The 23,418-nt window shown below is 39.7% G+C and overlaps 1 protein-coding gene across 13 annotated transcripts in view; it reads left to right on the top strand.

Annotated features, from left to right (window-relative positions):
• Window positions 1-23,418, top strand: part of MCPH1 (microcephalin 1) — a 235,481-nt gene that overhangs the window by 39,446 nt on the left and 172,617 nt on the right. For all 13 annotated transcript variants that reach the window (XM_070499953.1, XM_070499962.1, XM_014857434.3 and 10 more), the window contains 3 exons: window positions 131-220; window positions 2,467-3,663; window positions 13,123-13,232. In XM_070499953.1, coding sequence (XP_070356054.1) covers window positions 131-220; window positions 2,467-3,663; window positions 13,123-13,232 — 1,397 coding nt within the window. The remainder of the gene's footprint in view (window positions 1-130; window positions 221-2,466; window positions 3,664-13,122; window positions 13,233-23,418) is intronic.

Below are 23,418 nucleotides of genomic sequence, written 5' to 3'. Positions count from 1 at the left end.
TGTAATATGAAGTACAAGGCACCAGTTGATGTGTGTGTGATACATAAGAGTCGAATGGGTAAGTTGCATTGGCTTCATCCACTAAGACACGTGAAAGTTGTGTCTGATGAAATGTTTGGTGACGTTTCAGCTTCCCAGATGCCTGAGAAGTCTCAGGAGAACCCAGTCAACTCCACGTGCGAAGCGTCTTTGAACATTTCACATGATACTTTATGTTCAGGTAAAATGATTTTCTTTTCTGTGATATATTTAAGCTCTAAGATTATTATAGTTTTTATATTTGGAATTTCTTATGATGAGAAGAACAGTTAAAAACTAGAATTTATGAATTTCACCCTGAATTAGGTCCTATAGTAAAAAATAAGTATAGTAATAAAATTAAGGCATGAGAAATCATGTGAGTTAAACCTCCTTTTTGATTCCTATAGTTTTTCTCCTAGGTATTTGCTTTGTTGGCACAGAATCCATTGCTTATTTTTTAAGAAACTTTTGATCTTATGTGAATTGCATGCAGTTTAATCTCCATATTACTGAGAACAGTAAAAGAGACAAGGAAAAATTGTTTCACACCATGTATAATGAAGTATGGAACAAGTTTCTGAATTCGGTCAGTGAAGTATGTATAGATCATCAAAGAATTTAGGAGACAGATGATTTCTGATTAGAAGCAAAAAGAATGTTGGTAACAATGAAATTAGAATTATATATTATACATATATATATTTTTCAATGTGGAAGCCCTGGTTTCGCTTTGAATGATAATTTTTCATGGTTGTAGCTTTCCTTTGGTTGTATCACATTTCTTATACTTTTCTCACCCAGCCCACAATAGGACCCAGATAAGTAGCAGTGACCCTAAAAGAACTGTGTTCAAAAGCGCTTGAAGTGTTGTGGAAGGTCTTACTATGAAAGCCACGACAGTGACCAGTCACAAAACAGGATCAAGGCATTGGGAGTTTATGCTAAAGCTTCCTTTTGATGTGTGGTTTATTCTTGTAATCTTTTTGGCATGTGTCGTAATTATTTACCCATTTATCTTAAATAATCTCCGTCTTTTTATTTCATACTTGCATCTGTTTCCTGTAAGTTGGAAACGAGCGATAATAATAAGTAACTTGGCTTTCATTTTTACTGTGCCGTAGGCGGGTGTCTTCTGTGCTGGATCTCATTCAGTTCTCCCATTCGCCCTATGAAATAGGTGCCGTTGTTGTCCCCGTTTTCTCCCTGAGAAAACCAGGTCAGAGAGAGATCAAACAGCTCGTACAGGTCACACACAGTTTGTGAGAGCCCAGCCTGGGATGCGAACCCAGACAGTCCAACTTGAGAATTTACTCCATGACATGTCACGCTGCTTGTCAGCTTTTTGAAAAGTATGCTTAGCTTATTCAGCTGCTAAAATTAAAAAAGTGTCCTGTATTTCCAGCTATTGACTTGGCGGTGGCGTGGCCCCACCCTAGCCGGTGGGCTTCCCTCCGCTCTCTGGTGGTGGGCTCTTTTCTGCCTCTTAGAAGCAGAGCTTTAGTGGTTTCGGTCAGTAAGTTAGGATGCTTCCGTTGCCTCCACTATTGTGTAGTTTCCATAAAGTGAGGTCCTCCGTCCAGTCAGCAGATGCCGAGGCCCTACTGGGGGAGCCAGGGCCAGGTTAGGGGCTTCAGATTCCAGAAAGTGGTGTTTCTGGAGCTTCGAGTCTAGTGAGAGGACAGACAGGCATGTAATCACGGTGTGATGTGACACCTAGTTTTATAAATTTAGGTGGAATTCTGTGTGACAAGACCTGGTGAAGTCAGTGGGAGGATTCAGAGATTTTGACATCCGAGGTGTGTTTTGAAGGAAGAGTGGGATTTATCTGTATTAAAGTGTGGAGGAAGGGTAAGGCCTGGAGGTGTAAATGCGTATACAGTTTTCAGGAGGTAGGTGGCAGCTTAGCATTACTCTTAAGAAATATATAAACTGTATGGGAAGTCAGAGCATTAAGATCTACCAGGTGCTTCACTTTTGAATATAAATATAATGCAGAGACTTCAGTGGAAGGCAGAGGAGTCACGGTGGGCTGCATTAAATTGTAGAAGGCTTCATGGAAGACTCCAACTTGGCATAGACCTGAAAGCAGTAGTTCTTAACTTTTAGAATTGTTGACCTCCTTGAGAATTTCATGACAAGTTGTGAATGCTCTTCATGGAAAAAAGGGCATATGAACATCCAGAAAGTGTACATAACACTTTTAGAGGTTTGTTACCTCCCTCCCCACAACCCACATCCCATCTGATGCACACGTTGAAGCCCAGGTTCCCTAGTTAAAAATGCTGGCCTTAAAGGTGTCCTTAAGGGGAAACGAGAAGAACCAGGATGTGGTTAAAACTCTTCTTAACTCGGCTTAAAAAATATTACTTTATTGGTCAACTGAAAATTACTTTTATAATAATTTAAAACATGTTAAAAAGTTAATTCTTTATTAATATTTTCCAGATGAATCCTTTGCTGGTGGTCTACACTCATCTTTTGAGGATCTTTGTGGAAACTCAGGATGTGGGAATCAGGAAAGGAAAGTGGGAGGATTTGTTGATGAAATTAAAAGTGATAGATGTGTTTCGTCACCTGTATTGAAAACAAGTAGTATTCATGTATCAGCATCTCCTGGGTACGTCAGTCAATTAACTCCTCAGAAATTCATGAGTAACCTTTCAAAGGAAGAAATACATTGGCAGAGAGATCCTGTGGGTGAAATAGTCACCCCGGACATGAAGCATTCAGAAGGAATAACTAAGGAGGCATTTGATAAGAAATGTAGTTTGTCTCCTACGTTATCTGCAACAAAATGCCACTCTCTGGGACAATCACGACCCAAGAGTTCCTCAGCAAAGAGAAGAATGACATCAGAGAACTTGCCTTCACCTCCAAAAGAAAAACTTAAGAGAAAGAGGTATAGCGGGAAATCCACCATGCCAAAATTGCAGCTGTTTAAGTCAGAAAGCAGCCTGCAATTCAGGACCAGATCTGCTACCAAGACTCCTGACTGTGGGGAGTCCTCATATGATGATTATTTTTCGCCTGATAATCTTAAGGAAAGGAATTCAGAGAACCTCCTTCCCGGGTGTCAGTCATCGTCAAGGCCTGCCCAGTTCTACTGCAGAAGAAATCTTTCTAAGAGGGAGAGAACAACCGTCTTAGAAATGTCAGATTTTTCCTGCATTGGTAAAAACCCTGGATCAATTGGCATTACCAATTTAATAGCAAAAACCAGCTCCAGTCTTCAGAGACCTACAAATGATGAAAGAAATACAACGTTGGGTTTCATGGCTTCTGAGGGAGCATCTGCTGCTGGAGAAACTCCAGGATTTTGTGGACAGGCTGTCCCTCAGACAAGAGAAGACATGAGTGAAGATGGAAAAAGTATCTCTTCCTGTACCATCAGCGAACTCGCTCTTCAGAAAGCACGTGTAGCAAAGGAAGATCATGGGGATTCAACTCATTTGAAAGGCTGCAATAAAGAGATGCAAGAATTGATTGACGCACAAACCAGGCAGAAAGAAGATACTGCTTCTAAAATGTTGAATTCCTCTGAAGGTGAAACACAGAGTAATTATAAGCTAAATTTTGTAGGTGATTGTAATGTGGAAAAATCTACAGAAGAAAGTGAAAACTTACCCAGAGGATGTCGTGAAAGTATGTGAATCTCCTTTTCCAAGTATCTGTGTTATAGGAGTATGTAATAGTGCTTCCATCTTTCAAGTTTATCACAACTTGCATCATTAAGATATCTCTTCCCCCCTTTCTTTTTCCTTTAAAGAATGTGTTTGATATTTTCCAATGATGAATTGTTTAGGAATGGATGGCTTACTGCCGTATAGAATTTCTAGGCTCATTTTGTCAAACCTGTTGTTATGAATGCATTTCTCCAAGCCTTTTCCTTAGAGGTGAAAGAGTAAGTGATACCTTGTGTAATCGGCTCGAGTGGATGCTTTTCCTTGTTTCAATATAGCCTCTCACTATGACATGATTATTGTGCAACAAGGCATAGTAAAAGGGTTTTTGAAAATTCTCAGGTCATAACAGTGAGGCTGTTTATTTTAGAAGAGAAATTAAGGTTGTGTAAGCCGTTGATTCTATCAAGAAAAGAGGAGGTATGAAAAAGTAAATGTGGAAATATGTTACCAATATTTTACTTTTGAAGAAACTTTGAGCAATGTTATATGTAAAGAAATATTTTTTTAACATTTTTGCTCAAGTAAGAAGTTCATTATTGCAAGCCTTGTTTGACTTCTGTTTGTTTTGCTTTAAGCGTCTCATTTAAATAGATGTATTTCCATCTGTACTTTAGTTGTAACCATAGTAATGAGCTGTGTAATTGTAGCAAAAGTAGCAACAATAGAAACATTTTTTGCTTTCTGATTATAAGCACAAGCAGGTTTCAGCAAACAAAAGTGAAGAAATCTTGAAATTTAACCATCTTTACCTAAAGAGTGGGTTAAAATTTCAATAACTACAAGTTTATTCTTCATCATTTCTCCTCTCTTTGCATAGTTTTAACCACCTTTTTCAGGATGGAGAAGTTAAGGGGGTTGAAATAATCACAGATATATTGCTTTTCTTTTCCTTGGGTATAAACTTCCCAAAACTGTCTCACAAAAGGAATTAATTTTGTATAATTTTTTTTACATTTGAGCTTTCTGAAAATATGTAAAGTTCGATAAGGAATTATATTTTATGTTTCTTTAGACTTAGTATATGTTTTCAAAATATTTATTTTAAAATCATGTCCACTCTTAAGTTAATATAAAACAGTAGATGTATAGAATTGTTTTGGTAGTTATGAATATCCTGTTCTTAAAGCTTATATTCTCATTCTTCTCAGTTTTTATCTTAGGTACTTTTTAAGCTTTTAATAATATTTAATGCACGCGCATATAAATTAAGTGGAAAAGTTGGTTTCAGACAGTGTGGTGCACGCTGTAATGCCAGTGTTGTCGATCGAGAAAGAGTGGTCGTCCTCGGAAGCAGGTGTACGGCCTGTTCTAGTGTCCACGGCCAGTGTCCATGGCCCCCAGGGTCTGGGCTCCACGTGGTGGAGGCTGTCACTCAGTGTGGTGCAGGCAGGGCCCTGGTACTGAATGTCACTCAGAGGTGGAAACAGATATTCTCAGTGCCCTAATCTAAGGCTGTCTTCTCGAGTTGCCTGCCTTATTTTCTGTCATTCCGAAGAGAGAAATCATTGCATTTTCGGACAGGAAGAGACTTGCCTATTATCTAGCCTAAAGCTAACCCCTTTGTTTTATATTGATAAAATCAAGACCCACTGCTGTTTTAAATTCTCCCCTGTCAGCCCAGCTGGCATCCCACTGCTCCCTGGGAATCTACCACAGATAAAAACATACAGCCTGCATTTACCTTGGACTTTCCATATATGCTGAAGTTGTGGAGCAGTAAAAACTATTCTGTGTATCAAGCTGTACCTCTCCAAATCTTTTATATTGAAATAAAGGTCTATTTTCAATTTCTGTTTTCAGTTTACTTTTACTTGTTGCCATTGTTGATATCTAAGATAGATAGTGTGCAGTAAAGGTTGCAAGATCACGTTACAAAGAGACTCAGTGGTAGATGTTAATAGAACAAGAGTGGAGGGAGAAACTTTTTTTTTTTCTTTGAGGAAGATTAGTCCTGAGGTAACATCTACTACCAATCCTCCTCTTTTTGCTGAGGAAGATTGGCCCTGAGCTAATATCCCTGCCTATCTTCCTCTATTTTATATGTGGGACGCCTGCCATGGCATGACTTGATAAGTCGTGCATAGGTCCACACCTGAGATCTGAACTGGCAAACCCCAGGCCACCGAAGTGGAGCGTGTGAACTTAACCACTGTGCCACCTGGCTGGCCCCTAGGGAGAAACTTTTAATTTTGTTTTTTTTTTAATAATAATCTTTGAAATCATATTAGCCAATAATTTTTTCTTTTTAAACTTTTATTCTGAGTATAAACAGTACACAAATACATGCTCATTGCTGCAAAAATTGCTAAAAGGAGTCAAATTTCCCTGTCCCACTCTCCCACTTACTTCCTTTCGTTTGTTCCTTTAAGAACTGTTTGTTGTGCACCTCTGTGTCCCAGACACTCTTCCAGTTTCCTAGGGGATGGCAGAGAAGGAACCAACGTGCGCCCCTTGGGGAGGTTATGCTGTGGTGAGGAAGACAGACAGTAAGTGAATATATTAGCATGATGTCAGGGAGTGAGCAATGTGTGCTATAAAGAACCAGAGAGGTGCAGGTGGTTAGATGAGGTGGCCAGGGAAGGCTTCTCGGCAGAGGTGGCCTTGTGACTGCTGGCATCATGTTTCAGCTTGAGGAAACAGCAGTTGCAAGTGTCCTGAGGTGGAAGATGTTTGCAGGAACCACACGGAGGCCAGCGCGGCAGCGGCTCATTGGGCTGAAGGAAGACTGGGAGGGAACAGGGTCAGAAAGGCAGCCAGGAGCCAGATCCCTGACAAGACTTTGAGTTGTTCCCTTTTGAAGTGGAGCCGTTGGCGGGTTTTGAGCTAGAGAGTGGTCAGATGCGATTTTGTGTTAAACATAAGCCTGGATGCTTTATGGAGAAGACGGTGTGAAGACAGTGTGGTTACCGTCAACAGCTCAGTGCGTTTCCTTCCAGACGTGTGTGGGGGGGGGGGGGGGTGGGGGGACGTACACAAATATACGGGTGCAAGTAGATGCATTAAGGGGATTTTTGTGTGTATGTAGAATTATCCTGTTGCCTTAAAATTTTCTTTTCAAAAAAATGACAGATATTTCCGTATTGGTATCGACAGATCAACTTATTTTTTTTTTTAGTATAGTCTGTTGGGTCAGTGCAGTTTTTCTGTAATGGGTCAGATAGTAAATATTTTAGGGTTAGTGGGCCAGGAGGCAAAATCAAGGTAGGTAGGTATTTAGTGAGAAAAAAGACGTTTTCACAAAGTTTTTATTGATGAAACTCAAGATAAAGTTGAGTACAATTTTTTGTAACACAAGTCTAATGAGAAGAATAGAATTTGGGGGGGGAGTGACTTTTCACTTAATTGAGATTCAAATAGAGTATTGCCATCATCAAAATGGATTGCAAATGTTTATTAAGGCTGCCATGTAATAAAATTTTGTGTGATTCACCTTTGAAAATGCCTTTTCACACACACAGTTATTGCTAAATACTGCTGTCAGTCCATAAGCAGATAGTTTTCATCTAGCACGTTGATTGCTTAGAAGGCACTTAGGGAATTCTATTAAATTCTTCTCTTGACAGGTGCCTTTTAGACGCCCTTTCTTAACAGATTAAGCACTTCCAATCAAGGTTAGGTAGACACTCTTCAATTGTGCAGTTAAGTGGATTTTAAAATAAATTACCTTTGCTCTTGCATCAAGGTCTGAAAAACGTTGCTGGAACTGTAGCTTGAGCACAGGAAAAACGTCCACATTAAATTTGCATAGGGATGGAGATCTCAACATCTTGTTTTAACTTGTGACACACAGGACAGGAAGTGTATAAAGCTGCCTGATGTTACTCATTTGTCGAAATATCTTCCCACCTCCCATGGCACTGCTGACTGCAGCCCTTCTGCCCACCACCTCAAGTCAGCTTTAATTGCCAACACATAAAGCTGGCTGGTTGTCCTGCACTAGTGCACAGCCTGGCCCCTAGCAGTTCCTCAGTGATGAAGGGAGCTGAGTGGTTCCACCGGTGCCACATGGCCGTTGGCAAAAGCAGAAGCCAATCGTTTCCACACCCACGCCCTCACTCTTGTCCGTGGTTTAGTCGAGATTTCCTCTGCTGTGGATGATGAAATTTTACACGTCAGCACAGACGTGTGCCTTATCTAAACAATTTGGCTGTGTCCAACAGTTAGGTTCTTTTTCATAGATAACAGTTACCAATTATTAGAGGTGATGAAGGTTAGCACTCTTCTGCCAGCTCTGTGTACCAGATCTTGCTGCAAGCAAGTCTCAGACACGCAGACATTTATTGAACAAACATTTACATTGGCAAGCAGATGGGAAATGGTCCCCCAAAGAGACCTACATGTGGAGGCCCAGGCCTCCGTTCTTTAGGTTGACTGTCCGTACCTTATCTGAAAGGTTTCCTGGAGGCAGACAATATTCTAGGGCTAAATTTCTGTAAACTTAGTGTCAGCTTCAAGCCACCAGATACCTTGACCCTGTAGTTTCTCATAGGACCATTTAGGGCTCGGGCCTTGGATCTCACCCCCAGGCACACCAGCTATGGCTTGTGTAGACTTTTATGCCTTATTCATGCTCGAGTAAGGGATGGCCCTGTAATATTTTAACCCATCTCATTTTCTGGAATCCATGAATTTAACCAATGAGAAACTATTTCTGACATCCATGATGCTGATTAACAAGCTGGTGATGTCACCAATTATAGCTCTTTTCTTTCATCTAATTTGCCAGTTTGGGAAGCATCTAATACTGTGCAGGAGGATTCATAGGAGTTGTCTCTGGACTGTGTGGCTTTTTTTGTTCACTTGTTAGCTGACCTCTCCTGGAGTGGCTGCTTTTGATGGGGATGAACTGGCACACAGGCCTCATCATGCAGTCTATGCTGAAGTATTTAAACTACTTGACAGCCTTCATACACAACGTTTTTCTGTCCTAGTGCATTAATCCCTTTGAGGGAAAGGACACATGATGTCTGTGCCGACTTCGGTTGGTTGGTGGCTTGCCACCCTGGGTTGGGGAGGATTATGAGGCTTCGTCCTGGCTTTGAAGGAAAAAGTGACGTGGCAAATAGTAGTGTCTGCTTAAAGAAATGATACGGTTCAAGATGGGATTTATTTGGATCGTGTTTTTATTTAGTTAATGAAGAATTATAGACAAAAATGCTATAGTTGTCTAAAGGGTGCATTTTTGTATATTCATGATTCATAATCCCAAGGCAGAGAATTGCTTTCATAATTTCCCATGTGTTTTGTAGCCATATGAGAGAGTTTGATAATCTTATTGATGTATTTGATAAATCTCATTGAAATCATCAGGAGGTATACCGTTTTAAAAATTGAATTAATTAAAAATATTTTATATATGTTTTATAAGAACTAAACCCATCCATTCATAGGCACTTAGATATTCTATCTGGATATTTTGTATAGTCTGAGTGTTTCTTCATTCAAGAGAAAGTATAAATTACTATTGTAGCAAATAGATATACATGTATCTGTATTCCTAAATACTTTAAATTGAAGAGTAATTATTGCCTTTTTTGTTAATTCAAGTAACATACACAAGTGTTTTCAGAAGAGTGTTGCTACCCTTTTCCCCAGAACCTTCCAGTCCATTATTCACCCGAGGTGAGCAACCTTGACAGCTCAACGTAGCTTAACAGGGAGGCTGGCTACAAGGAAGATGTTACAAACTATTGATTATTTGATTGGTTGATTTGTTCTTTCATTTGTTCATTCATTTTTCATTAATCATTTGATTACTCTGCACCTACTATGTCCAAGGTATTGGGATAAACACAAGGGCGATAAGGTTGACATAAAACTCTGTCCCTTTCCCTTAAGGAGCTTAGACAAGTAGGGAAGATAGAGTCAAGATAATCCATATGGAAGTATCAGGAAATTCGAAAGACAGAGCGAGGACCCCAGTGAGAAAGGCTACATAGTATTACAACTAGTTTACATATTTAAAACCCATATTTTACTTCTCTACAAGGATTGCAAAGGAAAAAGTTCTACATTTATCGAAGATCGTGATTAGATTTTATTTTTGTTCGTAGTTAACAAAGTAAACTTGATATTTTATCAGATGATTAAAAAAATACATATATAATTTTTTGTTGACTGAATTTTGTTTGTATAGAACTTGCACACATCCCCACATCCCAAAAGTATATATGGAAAGGAGTTTTTCCAGGTGTCTTTTAAGGTGCTCCACAGTCTTAAGATTCTGCACTCTACATTATTCTTAAATAATTCATTATTCAGATTTTAGGGGCTCAGAAGAATTTTCCCATTGGGATAATGTTAAAATTTTGCATATGCTTTTATATGTTAGAAGTATAGATTCTTAAGTCAACCTCCAGAAGCCTTTTAATCTTTGATGTAGCAGATCTTGCAGAATGCCTTGTACTAATAAACATTAATTGCTTAAATATATTATTCGTACTAGTGTTATTAGCCTTAATTCTGTGTCTTGGAAGTAGGAAAGTCAGAGATGTGCAGGAGGATAGATGTTGGAAACAAGTTTAATTTCTTAGGCCTCTGGCCTAGATGAAACTTTAATGTGGACCAAGCTTCTATTGAGAAATTTAATGGTTTTCTCAGCATCCAGTCCTCTCTCTCCCTTTCCTAGCATTTAACTTACGTGTCTTTGCTGCTTCTGCTTCCAAAGTGGCCTTCCCTCAGTATCAAAGCATTTTCTTACTCCTGCTTATGTCCGTTGAATGATTAAAGGGAGTGAGAGGTGAATGAGTCAACTTTCTAACCTTCCTTGATGTGTTTGCATTTTGATGATATTGTTAACTCAAACAGATTTCTCAAATAACTGGTGAAATTTCAGGCAGTATAACAAGGATAAAAATTCTGGGGCTGTGAGGTTGTTTTCTCTCTGTATCTGATCACTTTTTGTAGACAATGAATCACTTCTATGATGAAAATGAAGGGTGAGAGAGGAGTCCAGTATTTATGACTGATGAGTAGATGGTTGGTAAAATTCATCAAGCTGGGATATGTTGAAGGACGAACAGCTACAGGGTAGACCAAGGGCGTGGCAGTTGAAATTCCTCTGAGACAGTCAAAGTAGCTGTCTGTTAGGTAGTTGGATCTGTCAAGCCGTACCTCAGCTAGGAGGGAGGTCTTGGCAAGAAACATCGAATGAGGACTCTTCAGTAACGGATGACTTCATGGGATGTGATGAAATCACCCTTGGGGAGTGAGAAGAGAGCTGATGATGACCCCGGGAAACTGCAGCACTTCAGGAGTGCGCACAGGAAGAGTCATGGAGAGGTGGGAAAACCAGGAAGGTGGGCAGTACACGTTTGTTACTGAGCTACGGCAAGGCATGAAGTCTGGCTGCTCTCTACCAAGTGCTATCGGAATTACCTTGTGCTTTCAGCTGCTTTTGGTTTACTGATAACATCCTTAAAACATGGTACATTACTGTAGCTGAGTTTGTAAAATGGTGTTTTAACATAACCATATAAGAAATCATTTACTTACATCATTTTGTGACTGCATGATTTGTAAATTTGTGAAGATGTGTCATTAACAATATCAGTCTGTGTTAAGTTTTAAAAGCTTATGATGTATTTTCTAGAGCTTTATGTTTACAAAATGCCCTACAAAGAACTGAGGCAAGTGGCTGTTATAGAACCTTTTTTGGCATGATACACTAGGAAGCTGCAAATTTATTCATAGTTCACTAACAGGGAGCAATGTATCCCAAGTTATATCTTTAGTCCACTGTTTTTCTTGTTTTGATACACTCTTGCTTTAAGTGAACATTTATTTAAAACGGAAATTAAATCTATACTTGGTACAATTAATATTCTAATCTTTTAACCACTTTTAGTCTTAGATCTTAAGGGTGAAGAAACAGTTTGCACCTATGTCCTGCCTAGGGGTTAGGAATTCTCAGCATTTTCAAAAAGTAGCCCTTACATGTACTGGAATGTAATGTGTAGATGATAGATAGATGGATAGATAGATAATCTTACCTTCAAAGTGAGTAAAAGTGAGAAACTTAGCATAACAAAGGTTTTTATCCTAGAAAAACTGTCAGCCACAGAATACCCTTTCACATGGCCTACTAACCCATCTGCTCCAATTAAGGTCTTTATTTAGCTATCACTGGGACTGTCAGTGGGTCTGGGCATTCATCTGGGAGTGAAATAGGACTGAGAGAGAAGTGAAATACAAGTCAAGTATATACTGTTGCTGAGGAGATAGTGGGATCAGCAAATGATTGGTTTGAGTCTCCAAAGGGGTCCAGTATTAGGATTTATAGGTAAAGAGTATTGGTTCTTGGTTTAGAACTTGACCTTAAAACATTTCTAGAGCACAAGTTGCAAATAACAGCTAATTTGAATTCAAGAAAACATTGAACCATTGTTCTGTATTTTTTTCACTTAGATAGAACCCAATTTTTGAAAGAAGAGTTAAAAATTTCAAATCAGACCCTCCAAACTTGGTTATATCTGGTTTTCTCATAGCATCCTATTTTATTTGAAATATCTGCAAAACAGTCATTCTCATGTTTTATGATTTTAAATTTTTGATTGCACTTAAATTATTTGTGCCTTGCATTATATTCATTTATCTATGTCTACCTTGTCTATTGGTTTGTGAACTCCCTGACAATGGAGGCAATCTTTGTGCATCTTTGCATCTCCACTAGGTAGCCCCTGATCATTACATATTTGTAGGGAGGAAAGAGAGAGAGGAGGAGAACTGTATAAGGCAGTAGCAGTAGGTGAGTCAGTTCCAAGTACACGTTCCACACTTCATGGTGGGTTACTTGGGATTTCTACACCATTTACCATCCAAGGAAGCCTCATTTCACTTAATGAGTATCATCTTTTTGGTTTGTGTGTCTTCATGGTGAGATGCTGGTCTAAGGGCGAAATTTGTGAGGAGTAGAATCATCATCTATATCGTTTGTGGAGGGAAACCTGAAGCTTTGTGCTGGAGACTCTTTTCTAGAAAAACTCATACTGACCCCAAAGCTGAGATTACTTATTTCTTCTAATACAGAACTGCCTTCTCTGAGGAGCTGGTTTTTGTCAGTATGTAAAAATCTAGGAATTGAAGTTTGAATAGTGCTTAAGGTATAGGCATACGTTTTCCTGCATCATCAGTGGACAAACGGGATGCTGTAGAACGAGTACCTTGTGACCTCAGGCGAAATTGTTTCTGACCATCGAGTTGACTGAATTGCTTGGGATATTGGAGTGGAGTAAACTGGAAGTTGTAAATAGATCTCATGGAGCACGAAGTATGCAATATTTGTTTAGAAGGACTACGCTTTCGTGTTAAATTAGTATGCATAAATAAATGTAGTTTTAAAATCTTTGTTTGGCTTAAGTTGCATCCATATTCAGTCCATGTCAAGTTCTAACTAGTCTTCATTCCGCTTGGATTTTAGGTGTTAAAAATGGACCAACAAGCTGTGATGTTTTAGATGGCCCACGTGAAGCCTTAAAGGACCTCATCAGATCTCAGGAGGAATCAAAGAAAAGAGGAAAAGGCCGAAAGGTTGGTGTATGAAAATATTAGTTTAAATTTTCCAGTGCTGCTACATCATAATGTCCTACTCTGGGTTAGTGAAACATAAACTCATCCGTCCAACTTGTATTTTACTTAAAAAATTAATTATGGGTGGATGTTGGAAAACTCTGACCATAAAACTGAGAGCGCTGGGTCACGTTCGGGACAGAGAGTTACTTTTGATGGAACAACCTTTGTCTCACTGATTTTGCCAGTGCCTTTCTTGCTTGTAAAAATGCCAGCAGCTCGGCTGGAGCAGAGAATGCTGGTAGTGCCAGCAATTGTTGTTGTTTTATAAACTGAATAAACATTCACTAGGTAGGAGGTGAAGAACCCAAACATCTTTCATTTGTGAGCTAATCTAGGTTTGACCTCAAGCCATCAGAGTGAAAGGTTTTGATACTGACTCTCGGGAATACCCGCTTCTCCGTGCTTCAACTTTAGAACCTCGCTCTTCCTCCAAAACCGTACAACTCTCTCATCACACCGTAGGCTTGTGTGAATAATGCAGGGAGGATTTAAATTTTTTTGGTTCTTCAATGTCTGCTCTCATTGCCTAAATTTAAAATTTGCCCCTCATTGTCTTGTGTCTCATTTTCATGAGACCAAGGAAGTAAACTATAGTGAAACCTCAATTTCAAATGATAGGGAAACTGTACTGATAAGCAGTTAACAAATGGAAAAGGAGAACAGTGATGGCAAATAGAATCCACACTGGGCCTCGAGCTCCTGACATCAGGCCCACGCAGGTGAGCAGCTGCATCCACCTGAGGAAGAGAAACACGACTCCTTCCTTATGCTGGCAATGGTTACAAGAAGTTTAAAATACACAGATTCCAGGAATGTCTCTTATAACTTGTAGAAACTTAGATTTCTCTACTGATGCTTTCTGGTTTGTCTCAGAACAAAATGGAGCAGAAAAATGGAAAGGAACCATATTTCAGGTACAGCAACAGATTTGCAGGGAGAAGAATGGTCAAGGTCCCTCACGTGTGGCCGTGTGACACTGAGGCTCTGGCGTCCTGTGTTCTGACTGTAGCAGCCGTCCCTGAGTCTGTTCAACTGTTTGTACCTACCCCATCACATCCCAGTGATTGTGGTTTTGTAGAAAGCCAGGGACCCCGTGGTTGCTTTTGTATTTTGTTTCCCTGTGTCCCAGTATTCTTCCTAATTGCTGCACAGCCACTTAACCTTTTTCCATTGGAAAAAATAAAGGAAAAAAACCTTTTTGACATTCATTGAACTGATACTTATTAAACATGCACACTATTTATGTCCTGCCCTTTGGATGCATTCCATGGCAGTCTGCACACACCTCTGCTTTAGATCTCTGCACTTTATGATATTGTTTCCTACTTTCTGCCCTCCCGTGGATATCTTCTTAGAGAAGCACTTGTACCTACTCATCTCTGTTGTTTCAGTACTTGGTATTATGCCTGCGTTCGAAAAAAAGTGCCCAGCAAATATTGTTGGTTACTTGTTACCGTGAACAGACTCCACCCTGTGATCACAGCATGACGTTCAGATTTCTCATTTGCTCACTTTGGAAGTTAGTATTTCAGACATTTGACCTTGCCTGGTCTCTACGTGATGATACCCTTTATCTGATGAGCTGAGTTTCTAGAATGCTGGGTTAGAGACATGCAGTCTGGGTGGGGAACACTGTCCCTTCTTTCTTACGGAGCGTACGGCCTTAACGGGCATCTGAAATGGAGAAAAATACCTGTTTGGTTACCTCCCAGCGTTATTCTATGGCTCAAGCAATAAGCGCTGCACAAATGTGGAGTATAAGGTGATATCACTGTCATGAATACCAAGAAAGAAATAAGTGTCCAAAAAGGAAAACAACATGCAAAACAATATGTACACATGTGTATGCATATCTGCCTTCAACAGACATGCTCAGAAACAAAAATAGTGTAACAAGTTTAATTGTGGAACTTGCTCAGATTTGATTTAACTCTTGTTTTGAAAGCCTTTTAAATGTATTAGTAAACTTTCTGCCATCACAATTTAAAATGATAGACTATTATTACTAAAAGGGATCCATCACTTCTCGTTCTGTATGAGAGAATCACCTGGAGGATTTTTTAAGTGTGCAGATTCTCAGTCCTACTTGAGACCTGCCGGGTCAGCATTCTCAGGCCATGTGTATGTCATAGCAATGGGCTGCTGACCAGCTTCTGAAAGCCACCGATCCTGTACAACCCCCTTCTTTACAGGAAGGACACCAGCACTGAGAGAGGGGACATAATTCGCCTAGGCATCCTACCTTGCTCATAGCAGATGGGGTGAGAACCCAGATCTCCTGTCTTCCACATGGCAGTCTTCCTAATCCATTTCTTGTCCCTGTTCCCCACACAGCCTTTTCTCTAATGAATCAAGAGCTTGTGACGCCTTAGGACAGTGGTTCCCGACTGTTGCACGTTGCAGTCACCTGGGGCTCTGTATCCGATACAGATGCCTGGGTCACACTCCCAGACGTCTGATGTCATTAATATGAGGTGCACCCTGGGCACAGGGTTTTTACGAGCTCCTGAGGTGATTCTAATGTGAAGCAAAGTTTGGAAACCACTTTTGTGCCTTAGGGACTTTGTCTAGTGTAGTTTAAACAAATAATTTATCCTGGAAAAAGTTTTGTTCCTAAACACTCTTCATATAAACTATTTTCACTGTTTAGACTCTTTTAAAACAATGGCAAAAGCTTAAAATCCTGATTTGCTTGCTTACGGATCAAGTGATTTAGAAGTGCAAATTTAGATAGCAATATAGAGAGATGAATGGTCATGGTTTATTATTGTACAGGTTGAAATGAAAAATGATAGAAATTTCTTAAAGTGCATTTTAGGTTTTGAAGAAACAGCTTCCCCGCACTTTAAGATCCTTGCATGTGGGTGTGGGGAGAGGAGTTTACATTGATATCTTATGTTGTAGTAAGTCACAAAGGCACGAAATTTAGTGTCCTGGTATTGAGTCTACTCCGGAGTTGTAGAAGGGTTGTATTGATGAATTAAAGAGAAGTTTCTGATCTGTAACTTACAAATAGAGTGGTACTCCAGAGAGTTATGACAGTATCTCTATTGTTGCCTTTTTTCCCACTGAAACTAAGATCTTACCTGCTTATTTTTGTTCCTTATTAGATTTCAAGATGACCCACGTTAAACTGAAATTTGAGACTTTTTTAGCATAGTCATGTTTTTATGTAAAAGCATACATGAGAGGATTAGATTCTATCAAGCACAAAAATTGTTGCCATTTCCTAAAGAGTATCTTGTAATTGAATTTGAATGTTGAAAAAAAGCAAGTTTGCAGGAAATATCTTTCATCCGCTAATTATTAAAGCGCCTGCCTCCACTGAAATGGAGAATGCTGATGTCTGGAGTTATAGGGTCGGCGTTTTTGTGTTTTCATGTGGGAGCTAGCTTCCATGCTGTTTCTGTAGTAATGAAAGTGATTTGAAACTCCATTGTGTCCCTGTGACCCTGGTGATCTTTGTTTTTTTTAATCTCAAACTTGAAGTAGCATATACAGGTAATGTGCTATCTGGGAAGCCCTGCAGAGTAGGCCTGATGAGAGCTGTTAATCCTGAATTCTGTGTGATATGAAGGTGTGATGGTCAGAGAGATGGGAAAGCGTGGAGCCTCTGGATAGGGATCACAGTCTTGATGGAAGGTGTGGCCTGGGAGTGGTTGCTGGTGCTGCAGAAAGAGATGCTGACGTCAGCCCCGGCAGGTTCTCTGCTGATTTTCCTCCTCTTGGTTTTCTGTAGGGTTGCTGCGATCGTTATGCCCAATTCTTGTTTTTGTTGTTTTGGTCTCCTGTAGGGTGGCAGGACTTCGTGCCTTTGATCTGCTGTGGAGAATTCTCTCTTCTCTTTCCTCCACTCCTGGGACTTCAATTACAAGTGTCACCTTCGCCTTCTCTGCCCCATGCCTCATGACTTGTTATATTTCCATCCTTTTGTGTCTCCTTATTTCATTCTGCATATTCTCTATTGATTTCTTTTCCATTTCACGTTTCCCTCTGTATGTGTCTATTCTGATGATAAACCTGAATATTGAGCTTTAAAATTTCATTTATTATATTTCTCAGTTCCGTAATTCTATTTGGATGATTTTTAGTCATTTCCAGTTCTCTGCCAAAATTATTAATCTTGTCTTTATTTCTTTGAGGATAATTAGCATATTAATTTTGAAGTCTATGTCTGATAACTCCATTTTATGGTTCCCCTTAGTTTCTGTCCTTATTATCTGTTATTTCTCTTAGTTTTCAGTCATATGTTCCTCTAATATGCCTGGTTATTTTTGATGTATCTTCCTTCCAGGAATGGAGACGATTTGAAGTTGGTCTTCTGTCTCTGTGAAGCCAGCTATCCCCAGGGGAAAATGGGCCTCAGATGCTGGCCTTCTCCTCCTCCCACAATCCGCCTTCTTATCAGCTTGGCAGTGTCTGCAAATAGCTGGGTTTTGCTTGTTTGTATCTTGTCTGGCTTTGCTAATTATTCACAGTGGGGGATTTTTCTGAACTACTCAGTCTACCATTCCTGGAAATGATGGGTGAATTTTAACGGCCTTTAAAAAACAAAACTTCTCTAAGTAGAGACAGGATAAATCCTTTTCTGAGAAAAGAGCAATGAGAGACCAAGTCCACAGGAAGGATTTTTAAGATGAACATTCAAGTCACTGGTTGCAAAAGATGCATTCAGCAGCTCTTAAAGAGTGAAAACAAATATAATTCAGTAAAGAATTATAGAATCTCAGAGCTACAACTTCTATTAGAGGTTTTTTGGCTTAATACCCACTTTTAGTGGGAAAAGTCACTTTGCAAATCAGTGCGAAACTATCTTTTTTAGACATTACTTTAAATATATCTTTATAAGTTTGTTGAATCTTTTTTATATTGGGAATCCAGTTAAGCAGTTTCATTACCTCTGTAATCTTAGCTTATAGTATCTAGGTCCTTGACAAGGAAAGATATTTCTCCCATATTTTCAGAGGGAGAAATATTATGACAAATCTTAACCTATTTTCTTTGTTGCTTGTTTAATACTGTCAGACATAGAGTCTGAAAAAGCTAAATATAAGATTAATGCTAGTACGATGGTAAATGTGTATGAAAATGTTTTTTTCTCCAAAGTTTTTTTGTTTCTTCTACTTCTCTTATTTTTGTTATTGTTCAAAATGCTGATTATTATCCTCAGCAAAATTTTTCTCTTAAGGTAAGTCATCAACTGGACAGCTTTTCATAAGTGGCTGTGTTTTCAAATCTCATTCTGGAGCTCTCTCTGCCAAGCAAGATTGTCCCACGAGAGGGAAAACTGTGGGTCAGAGCACAGAAAAGTTTACAGCTGGTTTTCATAAGCTCGGAAGCTGAGAAAGAAATGAAGGACCAAATACTTCGTATTGGACAGTATACTTATTTTGACAGTGGTTAAAAAGAGAAAGAAAAGACACCACACACCAAATCAAATGCTTAAATTTCTACAAGTTTCTTAAATGAATAGAAAACGAATGATGAATAATAGCTTACATATATTCTAATAATTGTTGGTTCTCACATTTTTACTAGGATGTGAGCACTTTAGGACACAGACTGTTGTCCTATTCATCTTTTAGAACTCAGCATAACACAGTACCACACACAAAATAGGTGTTCAGTAAATATTTGCTGAATGAATAAGAGATATGCATTAATTTCCATTCTGCTTTTTGAGTGAATATGTTATACATTTCTGTTGCTTTTAGCCATCACACAATAATGTCATAGTCATCATAATATACCCAATTTATTTTTGAATACTCTTCCTAAACTTGGAAAGTGGTCTTGGGTCAGTGAAAGAAGGAACGTTTTACATTGCAATGCATTGCTTCTAAAAGCCTTGGCTCCTGAGCCAGATTCCCTGGGTTCAAATCCTACCTCCACTACATCCTGTTCTATCAGGTCAAACAAGTTCCTTAATATTTCTGTGTTTCTGCTTCCTCAGATTTAAGACGGGCAGAACAACAGTGCCAACTTCAAAGGGTTTGTGCAAATTAAATGAGTTGAAACATTGCAAACAGTTGAAGATGATACCTCATATCTAGAGCCACTCAATAAATGTTAGCTATTTTTTCCAGCACAAATGTGGGTGAAAATTATGTCTACATATTGACTGTCCTTTGTTCTGTAGCTATAAATCATGGTAGGCTGGGTCTCAGTCGCTCCCCGCTTTCCTGCCCTCCAGAGACTGCCGTGTGTCTTTAATGAAAATGGCCCCTCAGAGTTCCAGAATGGTCCAAACTAGGTCTCTTACTGGATTTATTGATCATGTTCATGCCTGGGCCAAAGCAGGATCTCTTTGCCTAGGAGGGTATCTTTGAAAAGCTCCCACATGGCTCTGAAATGATAGTCATCCTACCAGTGACAGCCTCCGTTATAGGAGTTAGATGGAGCCACAGCTCTTTAAGCCATTAGCATGGAATTATTCCCTGTCACCTCACCCAGGAGGCAGGAGTCATGGTTTTTGTAGTCAGTGATTCCTGCTTTGGTGATTTGCATCCTCAGAGTTCCTGACAAATACTTTCTTCTTCTCTAATATCATTCGAACCATCTGAAAATAACCGAAATCCGTCAGTAGACTTATGCAAGCTGTACATAAGGTGCTGATTGTGACTACTAATAGCAGCCATTCCTTGAGTACTATGACTTCTTTTCAGATTGAGTTTCTTGTTTTGCCGTCACATGGAGGTGCTGAAGGAAAGTATATTTCAGAGAGCTCTGCTTATTGATGCCTTTATTGCAGAGGCAGTAGATTTGGAATGACAGATTATTTTGGGTCTGGTTTCTCCAAAGAAGGAACCTTCAGTGGAGAGAAGATAGAAGGGTACCAGTGGTGCAAAGAAGAAATCCTGGGCAGGAAGAGAGGCCTTGAGAGGTCTAATCCATGCGCAGTTTGGATGGGCTCTCCAGGGGCAGAGAAGAAGAGAGCTGGAGGGAGATAGAAGCCTTCTTGAATAAAGAAAATAGAGTTTTGGAGCCACTTTTCATTTAAAACAGATTATTTTCCCTAGTATCTCCTCTCCTCTAAAAGGTCCCTGAATTGGCGACTCTAATATTTTATGAATGTGCTTTCACCATTTGCAGTAATTCCAGGACTTTGGCTGTTTGCCATTAGACAGTGTGCTTGGCTGGGAGCATACAATCTTGTGGGTAGTTTTGTTTTTAAGTTTAACTTTGAAGTTGAAAGAGCAGTGACTCATCCAAATGACAGGTGATATTTATTTTGCTTCTTGAAAATTCAGTGTGAGTGTGTTGTTGTTACTCGCTTAGGGGAATTGCCACACTTCCTCGAGGATGACACCCTTCCTAAAAATCCACGTAAATAATTTCCCGTTGTCCAGACCCATTGTACACAGTAAGATGGGACGTATCTCCTTGTGTAGGTCCTTTGAGTGCAAATAATTTGATGGATGAGCTTACAAAGATCGAAAGTGCCCTGGTTTCTAACACAGGTGTTTACAGGATCTGTGATTGCTTTGATAGATTACTTCTGGCACAGTGTCCCCAGAGTTGGCAGTGGTGGGCATGTGCTCGTTATGACAGGTGTTGTGTCCTCTGGCAGATGCGACTTTGTGAAGCCAGCTGAAAACTCACTGCCTCTGGATGGCGTAACAGTTGCTTTCGGCTCAATTAGTGTGTTATTTTTTTCCTGTTGGGTAAGAGAAAAAATATTTATATAGAAAACATTAAAAAAGAATCTTCAAAGAGTGCCACCTTTTCTTTAATGTGTTTTTTGTGTTCAATACAAAAAATCAGAATGCTGCTTTTTGTGTGAGTTATAAAATACGTACTTCAGAAATCATCGAATGTGTTTTGGACTGGAGGTGGTGGAAATGGGGGCCAGTGAGGATGGCTCTGAATCACAGTCTCGTGTGTCTTCAGTGGGCGTCTTTGGCCACGTAAAGGTAGAGGCCGAGGTCGGAGTGTCTTCCCCACCGGGAGAGGTCCACGAGGCACAGGGAGAGGAAATTTGAAGAAATTTAGTTACAGTTTGCTAGTGGGGATTTTATGCACTGGGCCAAAGAGAGATGTGCATTACAAATGTAAATCAAGCTGCCAGTTTCTGAGGTCTAGCTTGCTAAATATACCATTTAGGGGGGGTTAGCCAAATGATAGCAAACCATGGTCATCTGGTATAAAAATATCAAATTAATCTATTTCAGATATGCAAAAACTCAAACAAAATAATGACTTGCTTAAGTAGCAAAACTGAATCTTTATGTTAAAAAAAAAAGTAACAAAACGATTCTTTGGGAATAAAGCAACTATAGACACATAAAAGATGCGCAGTCCCTCCAGTGCCTCCCTAATATAAACAGTGATTTTTTACTGAGCAACCAGTGTGCCAGGGAACTGTCCATGCGTAAGTGTTAACCCCTCCCCTCCCACCACTGCCCCCACCTCCCCCGGGCATCCACTCTCTCCTCGGACAATTAGTCCAAGCTAATCATGATCATTCTGTTCCCCTTACCAGTAACTAGTTTGGGAATATGACTCACTTCTGCCCAATAAGATGCAAAGGGAAGTCTTACTGGGAGGTTTCTGGAAAAAGTGTTCTCTCACTGCAGATAGTCCTGGGAAGAAATGCTCTCCTGCTCCTCAGAGCTTTGTCGTGGCTGGATGTATCTCCTGGAACTGCTGCAACCTGAGGATGAAGCCAAAGAGGAGAGGCCTGCAGCTCTCACGGCTGCTTTCCACTGACCTCAGAGAGCTGTGTGAACAGGGACAAGTTGTCCCGTTTCTTGTGTTCCTGAGATATGGTGGGACGTACACATGTAGAAATGCATAGCTGCATACATTTGTCCAGAAGGCCGGATTTCACTTTAAACGTGGGCGCTTCTCCCAAGCAGGTTCCCAGCAGGTTTACCATGTCTTCTCTGGAGGAGCACAAATTTCCTCTCCAATCCTGAGATATTTATTGCTTCTCCTTTCCTTAAGTCTGTTCAGCTCTCTTTACTAGTTTTTAAAGTGATTGCTTTCCAAATAATAAATTTAGAAATATAAATTACTGGATATTAATCCAAGATACTTTAGTAACTTTTTTTTAAAAAAAAAGAAATAAAAACAGCATTATTCAGAAGAAGGGGGTTAAATAGAAGAGTGACAGATAAAAACCACAACTCAAAATCAATGAGGCATTATTATAGACGGTTAAGAAAATAAAATAGGAGGCATTTCAAATAGATTTTGGCATATACTTTTGTGGCTTTTGGATAGGAGTTAAGATTTAGTTAATATGTCAATGGTGAGTTTACATAAGAAAATAATGTAATGTACAATGGCTGTCAAACCGGAGCGGCTTGGTCTGGAGCAGTTCTTGCTCTGGTCTTCATTATCAGGGGTTTTCAGTTTTGAAAAGTTTTCTTCCTGAAGTTATACTGTTTTAATTCTCTGCAGAAATGTCTTCTGCTTTTTGCTTTTAAATAAAATCACTAATTATAATCTAATTGTGTTTATTAAAAAAGGCACAGAACTCTTTCTCAGCATCAATCAGGTTTTGGCTTTTCTCGTCTGTTGTCTTTCGTGTCTTTTACCATGTCTTTCCACTTCCACAGGTGAAGTTTTAACAAAAAGGGGGCACAGTGGATCAGAAACTAGGAATCAGAAATGCTTGAGGAGGGTTGCAATTTGTGGTGTGACCCCTGAGGGGTTGGAGGGTAGAGGTTTTTGTCTGTTTCTCTAAATCGTAGTTCTGGCCTAGAAATCCTATGAATTTGTACATTTTCCCCAAATTCTACCATTTGTTTCCTAATGGCCAGAGCTGGTGAGTTTAGAGTTATATTTAGAGTGGATAGTGAAAGAAACCTCTGCCCTGTCCTGGAACTTGTGCAATTTCAGCAAATTTCTTTGAAAGGCCACACTGAAGGGTTTGAGCTTGGAAGCCGGTCTTTGCCTGCCCAGTGACCATCTCTGTCCTGCAGGTGGTGAAAGTGTGCGGCTCAGGCCAGCTGTCAGCTCCCACTCTGTCCTCATACTCTGTGGACCCTCTTCTCCCACCGCACGCTGTGTGGACTCATAGATTCTTATGTTATTCAGTGGGTTATAACTCATTGCTATCATTTGTTTGGGAGGAGGGTGCTCAGATTCTCCAGATTTAGCCAGCCTTTAAGCTGCCCTTTTGACACACTCTATTCTT

This window comes from Equus asinus, chromosome 27, assembly GCF_041296235.1.
Source record: "Equus asinus isolate D_3611 breed Donkey chromosome 27, EquAss-T2T_v2, whole genome shotgun sequence".
NCBI lineage: Eukaryota > Metazoa > Chordata > Mammalia > Perissodactyla > Equidae > Equus > Equus asinus.
Note: the sequence above shows the minus strand (reverse complement) of the source record. Positions and strands in the feature narration are given on the sequence as shown.